At 44.4% G+C, this 7716-nt stretch overlaps 1 protein-coding gene across 1 annotated transcript; it reads left to right on the forward strand.

The window, feature by feature from the left end:
- Positions 1-6595: 6595 nt before the first annotated feature.
- On the forward strand, positions 6596-7513 carry LOC146063053 (taste receptor type 2 member 39-like). Its single transcript, XM_083175066.1, has one exon. The coding sequence runs from the start codon at positions 6596-6598 to the stop codon at positions 7511-7513; it is 918 nt and encodes a 305-aa protein (XP_083031192.1).
- The last annotated feature ends 203 nt before the right edge of the window (positions 7514-7716 follow it).

The following is a 7716-nucleotide window of genomic DNA, read 5'->3' on the forward strand; positions in this document are numbered from 1 at the left end:
CATCGGATGCCATACGATGGCATGCGATGCGTTGGCACCCGATTTTGGACTGAAATGCATCAGAATGCATTGAAATGTGTATTAAAGTAGTGAAATGCCCCCAAATGCCATTTTTCATAGTGCACCACCCCCACTATCAACGTCAACCCGAAGCGTGGCGAGCGCAGCGAGGCATACGATGCGATGCGATGTTTTACCGATTTTTGACTATTTTTGCTCAAAAATCGTATGCCATCGCATAACATCGTATGCCATATGTAGTGGCATACGATGTCATACGATGTTTTACCGATTTTTGAGCAAAAATGGTCAAAAATCGGTAAAACATCGAATGGCATCGTATGCCATATGTAGTGGCATACGATGTCATACGATGTCATACGATGCGATACAATGTTTTACCGATTTTTGAGCATTTTAGCTCAAAAATCGTATGCGATCGCATCGGATGCCATCGGATGGTAAACATCGTATCGCATCGTATGACATCGTATGCCACTACATATGGCATACGATGCCATGCGATGGCATACGATTTTTGAGCAAAAATGCTCAAAAATCTGTAAAACATCGCATCGCATCGTATGCCATCATATGCCACTACATATGGTATACGATGCCATACGATGGGAGCCGTGATACTCCACAAGTACCCAACATTTTCTCCGAGTCCGAAGCATGGCGAGCGCACCCAGCCATGCGAGGGGACACGGTACACTTCGACAGTGTCCATGTCGACCTATGTTGACATAGACACCCTAAAACAATAAAAATGCATGTCGACATTTTGGCCATGTCGACTGTTTTCATGTCGACATTTTAACCATGTCGACATTTTACCTGAGGACCTTTTGACCATGTCGACATTTTTATGTCAACCATTTAACCATGTCGACCTTTTGACCTGTCGACCTTTTGACTGTCTATTATGAGTCTATGATTTATACCATAACCTTCAGGTCCAGGTAATGAGTAGATGACAAGCAGCAAAACTATGGAAATAACCATACAAAGGGGGTGGATTAAGCATTCCTTTCCCTGGCGTCTCACAGGAGACCTGTGGGTCCTCTCCATGCTTCCCCCCAACTTTACCATCCACTCAGGGACCTCTGAAGTTACTCAGATCCTCGATGTTCTCTGTCGCTCACTATCCGATGAGCGAAGGCTGTATCCTTTTTATATTCTTGCGGCTTATGCCACCTACCTTCCCAACAGGGATATCAGGATGGTATAAAGTCAGGAGAGGGGGAAATAGTGCAAGCCACACCTTTTTATTACACTAAGACCCTTATTCAGATCTGATCGCAGGACAAATTTGTTTGGAAAATGGGCAAAACCACGTGCACTGCAGGTGGGGCAGATGCAACATGTACAGAGAGAGTTAGATTTGGGTGGGGTGTGTTGAAACTGAAATCTTAATTGCAGTGTAAAAATAATGCAGCCAGTATTTACCCTGCACAGAAACAAAATAACTCACACAAATCTAACTCTCTGCACATGTTATATCTGCCCCACCTGCAGTGCACATGGTTTTGCCCATTTTCCAAACAAATTTGTACTGCGATCAGATCTGAATAAGGGTCTAGTAGTGGTATTCAGTCGCCTGTTCAATGCTGCCCTTTCCGACAGCATTGAAGGTAGTTTCTGACAAAACAGATGTGACTTTAAATAAAAAGTCAGATTTTTTTGTTGGAAATGGCAGCACATTGTCGAATTCGTGGACTTTTTTTTTGCCAATCCACGCCCGTTTTTGCAAATCCTCGGATATTCCGACATTCGTCTGTCGGTACTTTGAATACCAGCAGTTGAGTTGCAGCCGATAGTAGAGAACACAACCTGAGATTCTGACTTATTGGACAATCCGACACTCAGAATCCCAGACTGAATACCCCCCTAAAGCTTTGGACTAAAGCAAAGCCAACATACTGACCCGGTGTAATCAATATAAACCCTAAACAGTCAATTAAATAGAATATGACAATTGCATTATGATGTATAATGGTCCAGGCAACAGGACTTATAACACACTGACACATCTGGGATAAACCCATATCGCCCACTTAACGACCCATGATTGCATGCATCATTAGCCATCTCCCTGTCGCTGCCCATAAATGCCCATCACCTTCCACCACATTTCTGATACTCTGTACCAATCACAGCAGCGACTTTGTGCAAACCCTGTGTAATGCATTTGCCATGGGAGATTTAAGACCTTTTTACACATGCACAGTTGGAAATAATTGCTCAACTATAATAATAACTACGTGAACATCAATATTGCAGTTTGCTTGCAGCTGAAAATCAGGCTCTTTGTCATATGTTACAGAAACTGGCGTGTCCTCATACATCTTGTCTCAATATGACATGTCAAAATCCCAAGTGCAAGTCAGCCGAACTGAGCGCTGTAATATTGCTTTCTTTGCATCTTATTCTCACTACAGACTCAGCAACTATCACTCACATGCTGCAACTTTAACTGCACAGATTTAAGTTCTAAATATGTGAACTCTGCTCGTCTCTCTGAAGTGGAGATGAGCAGGGTCCGAGCCGCCGAGTGACTGGAACGCGCGTGTGTGTGAGATGCTCAAGCGTCCCAGTCTGATGGAGTCCTTCTCAGCCAGGGCTCACCAGCAGGGACATTCTGGCGAGCGCTGAAGCTGAATAAGAGGGGCTCCATCTGTATGATGACCCCCAAGTCATTTTCCACAGCAGAATACCCTATAATAACTCCATTTAGCCTAAAAGAAGCTTGTTCATTTTCCCCACAATGAATTACAGTACTTTACATTTATCAACATCACTCCTCCCTCTCCTTTGCATCCCACATCCAAGCCCTGGCCCATTCTTGCCGGTTCCAGTTACGCAACATTGCTCGCATCAGGCCCTTTCTCTCACAGAGTGCAACTAAGCTGATCATCCACTCATTGGTCATCTCACGGCTTGACTACTGTAATGCTCTCCTCACCGGCCTCGCTCAATCCCAACTAGCTCCTCTCCAATCTGTCCTCAATGCTGCAGCCAGGCTTATCTTCCTCTCCCACCGCTCTAATTCTGCCACTCCCCTACAACAAAATCTGCACTGGCTTCCATTCCCCTACAGAATCCTCTTCAAACACCTCACACTCACATACAGGGCCATCTCTAATTCCATTGCTCCATATATCTCTAACCTCATCTCCATTCATACACCCTCCCGCTCTCTACGGTCGGCTGATGACTGTCGTCTCTCCTCCAACCTGATCACTGCTTCCCATGCTAGAGTACAGGACTTTGCCCGTGCTGCACCCCTTCAGTGGAACGCACTCCCTCGCTCCATTAGACTCTCCCCGACCTTGCAAAGCTTCAAACGGCACTGAAAACTCACCTATTCATCATAGCGTACCCTTCCACTGCATAAACCAGCTGGTTCTCCGACCCCTTACCTTTTTACATCCTGCTATCTAACCACCACCCACTTGCTTGCACCTCTTGTAATCTGTCTGTCTCCCCTTCCTACTAGATTGTAAGCTCCTCCGAGTAGGGCCCTCTTCCCTCCTGTTGTCAAAGCCCACTTCTCTTCACATTTCACTCACAGCTCTCCTATACTCACTCAGTGACCATCTTCGTCTGCATACTCATCTCCATCATTGGCCTCAAGCCTCTAGTTCAGGGGTGGCCAACCGGTCAGAGGTAAAGAGCCGAAAAATATCGGTAGTCAAGCTAAAGGAAAGATAGTGTCAGATACCTAAGTATCTGGCACTTTAAGAAGCGCAATCCTGCTCAGAAAAAATTAGAATGTCCTTGCAGTTTTATGAATATATAAATCAATTTATTAAAAAGCATATAAAGTGGAATCAGTCCACACAAAAATTCATATAACAATACAATTGTGCACAATATAACAGACAGACAGGACAGACAACATATAACATATATTTGCAATAAAAAAGCTGATATTGCTGGGATTGCCGTTTTTCTTGTGAGTATTATAGTCACTTGAATCAGGAATGAAATATGAGGCTTAATAAAGGCAGTGATAAAATCTCATAGTTACCAGTCCTGCATAAACTTTCTGTGGTGGATAGCCAAGGTCAGTCTCTCCAACTGGTATATTACCAGAGATGTACTCCGGAAGAAGCTTTGTTGGTACCTTCTCCTGCTGGACCAGCCAGCTAGGTGATATTTGTAATCCACAGGTTAGAAGTGCGCTTGCAGAATAGATACAGGACCGGCAAAGATAGGGCTCAAAAACGCGTTTCTCCGCCTGCTCGTGAAGTCGGCAGCTTCCTCAGTCTGAGTCAAGCTAAAGAGCCGACATCATGCGCGCGCCGAAGGCACATGCGCCAAAAAAAGGGGCGTAGTCTATTTTGACCCCTTGGGTGGTGTGATACAAATATGCCTCCAATAGTGAAGTGCCATATATACATATGCCCCCAATATTGCCAGATACACATATGCCCCCCCCCCCACGGTGCCAGGTATGCACCACACGGTGCCGGGTATGCCCCCACAGTGCCAAAAAGCTGGTATGACCCCACAGTGCCACAAACTGCTATGCTCCCACAGTGCAACAATCTGCTATGCCCCCACAGTGCCACAAACTGCTATGCCCCCACAGTGCCACAAACTGCTATGCCCCCACAGTGCCACAAACTGCTATGCCCCCACAGTGCAAATTTCCCAGCAGCAGCAGCACTCACCGTTGTTGCTGCTGCTGCCGGGCGGGGAGAGGACAGTCTGGGGTTCCCTGTAGTCCTCCTGTCATGTCACAGATGGGAGGAGAGCACAGCACACCGCGCGTCTCCTTCCCCCTCACTTCCCTATGACTGGGCCGCCCACCAATCAAAGCTCGCTGGCCGGCTCCTGATTGGCTGCTGGCCCACGAGCTCTGATTGGCGGACAGCCCAGTCACAAGGATGCACAGTAAGGGGTAGGAGAGATGCGCGATGCGCGCTCTCCTCCCCTCAGAACGAGAAGGGATTCAGGGAACCGACAGCAGGGGGGACTGGGACAGACGGTGGGCGGTGGGCAGCAGTGGGAGCAGGAGCCGCACTTTACAAGGGGGAGAGCCGCATGAGGCTCAAGAGCCACAGGTTGGCCACCACTGCTCTAGTTGTATGTTGATTGAGTCCTCACTACTTATATTTAAGCTGTAATGTGTATTGATCGGTGGCGCTCTTTATTTGTACTGTATTTTTGTTATTTATTCAATGTTATGCCAAGCTTTGTCTCCCTGTATTGTTCCTTTGTACGGCGCTGCGAAAACACTTGTGGCGCCTTATAAATAAAATAATAATAAGAAGAATAATAATAGCATTTTCCACCTTTCCGCCTACCTTTCCAGTTTAATTAAGTCACTTTCTACTGTATCAACATCCTCTCCTAAGTTCATTTCATCTGCAAATATTGCAATCTTACTCTCTATGTCACTACCTATATCATAAATGAATAAATTAAACAAGGTTGGTCCCAATATTGAACCTTGTGGGACTCTATTTTGAACCTTACCCCAGCTGGAATGTATGACATTTACCACCACTCTCTGTCATTGATTGTGCAACCAGTTTTTAATCCAATTACACATTTTATCTCCTAACTCTTTATTACCTAGTTTTATTAATGACCTTTTGTGATGCACCGTGTCAAATTCTTTAGCAAAAAGTATTACAACAACAGAAGTCCACCCCCTACTGTCTTCCTCATGAAAGCTAATTCAATTAGTCTGACATGATCTATATTTGATGAACCCATGCTGAGCCTTACTTATTACCTTCTCCTGTTCTAAGAATTTTTGAATAGTATCTCTTATTATTCATTGTAATATTTTCCCCACTATAGATGTAAAGCTGACCGGTCTATAATTTTCAGGGTTAGTTTTGCTACCTTTCTTCCATCTTGGTACTACGTTAGCTATGCGCCAGTCCCTTGGTACTGTCCCCGAGTTTATTGATTCCTCGAATATCAGATATACTGGTGATGTTATGACAAAACTCAATTCTTTTGGTATCCTAGGGTGTATATCATCCGGCCCAGGAGATTTGTTACTATTTAGGTTCTGTAATCTATTTTTGACTATTCCCTCTCTCAAGCATACAGTTTGGGAGCAATCAGGAGCCGAGCATTTAATCTGTGGGAGATCTTCTGAAGGTTCTTCCCTTGTAAATACCGAAGCAAAAAATTCAATGAATAATTCCGCTTCCTCTTTTCCTTATATTACCAGGGGACCCTGCTTATTTATTAGTGGGCCAATATTTTCCTTCCTTAACCGTTTCCCGTTTATATACTGTAACTGTATATGTTATACCGTTTCCCATTTATATAACCGTGATGTTTTTACATCATTATCAAAGAGCTGAATTTCAGGCAAACCTGCCATTGCGTTAAAGCAAATTAATTGCTCATCACATTCAAATAGGGTGACACCGGATGAGCTATTTGTAGACTTGTAGTCAAATGTTATGTAAAACATAAAGTAAACAATCCTATATTTGATATTTATTCAGGCTCAATTCATGTCACACGTCAGACAGTCAGCAGATCAAACTAGACCGTTCTGGATGTTTATGAAGGAATCAGTCATTCTGACATTGATGCATCATCCCGTGAAGACAATATGAGTTTTGCCACTTTTATCTTAATATTAACCATCAGATGTTCTGTGCTATTAGTAGGATTTATTCTCAATGCATTTATTGTGATCCAGAACTTCATGTGGTGGCTAAAAGGTCAAACTCTTCAAACCATTGACATCATTATGACCAGTTTGGGACTGATGAGGATCATTCTTCTAACTGCCTTTGTTAGGCTTACTGTGGAGGCAATTACTACTCATTCCATCCTTCCAAACAAGAATGCTTCAGAAATTTATTTCACTGCACTCTCATCTGTGCAGTTCTGCAGCCTGTGGTGGGGCACCGTGCTCTGCGTCTTCTACTGCGTGAGGATCACAAACTACAGCAACAGATTATTCCTGAGACTGAAGATGAACATCTCCAGGATGGTCCCCTGGCTGCTCCTGACGTCACTGCTGGTGTCTGTTCTCTCCAGTCTGCCCAACATATGGTACATGTACCCAGGACAAAACATGAACTCCACCCAGGACAATAACAGCTCTAGTATTGGGAATGGAACTGTGGACGCCAATTATATGAATGGGCTCATCGTCTTTTTTGCAGGATCCGTCGCACCGTTCCTCATCTTCTGCGCAGCCATTTGTCTTCTGATTGTGTCGCTCCTGAAACACACCCGGAATATGAGCAGCAAACAGTCAGGGCTCACTCATGTCCAACTAGGCGCTCACAAAAGTGTCATTAAAAATATGGTCTCTTTTCTGTTCTTTTATGCTCTGTATGTTATAAGTGTACACATAATGATATTGAATTACACAGAAAATCTGTCCTACGTTCTAATCTGCAGTACGTGTGCATATGCCTACCCCAGCCTGCACTCTCTTGTGCTAGTAGCCAGCAACGCCAAACTGAAGCGCTCTCTCCTGGCCGCTCTGCACTGTGCAGGAACCAGTAACCAGTGAGCAAGTGTCATAATAGATGCTGCTCAGCGGTCACTGCAGGCTATAGTCTGACAGCTGTCATTTCAATTCTATGTGTTATTTTGAGGGTTTTTTTTTTTCATTTCTGCTGTTCAAGGTCACTGGCAAAATTTCTAGGTTGTCGATTGATAGAGCTACAGTGTCTAGATAGACAGTCGGTATGTCAACGGTAGGTCAACATGGTC

This window comes from Crinia signifera, chromosome 3 (genome assembly GCF_055691185.1).
Source record: "Crinia signifera chromosome 3, ASM5569118v1, whole genome shotgun sequence".
In the NCBI taxonomy this organism is placed as follows: domain Eukaryota; kingdom Metazoa; phylum Chordata; class Amphibia; order Anura; family Myobatrachidae; genus Crinia; species Crinia signifera.

Bases quoted from the DNA above. Each gene is read 5' to 3' on its own strand.
- LOC146063053 (XM_083175066.1), top strand. From the start codon at position 6,596: ATGAGTTTTGCCACTTTTATCTTAATATTAACCATCAGATGTTCTGTG.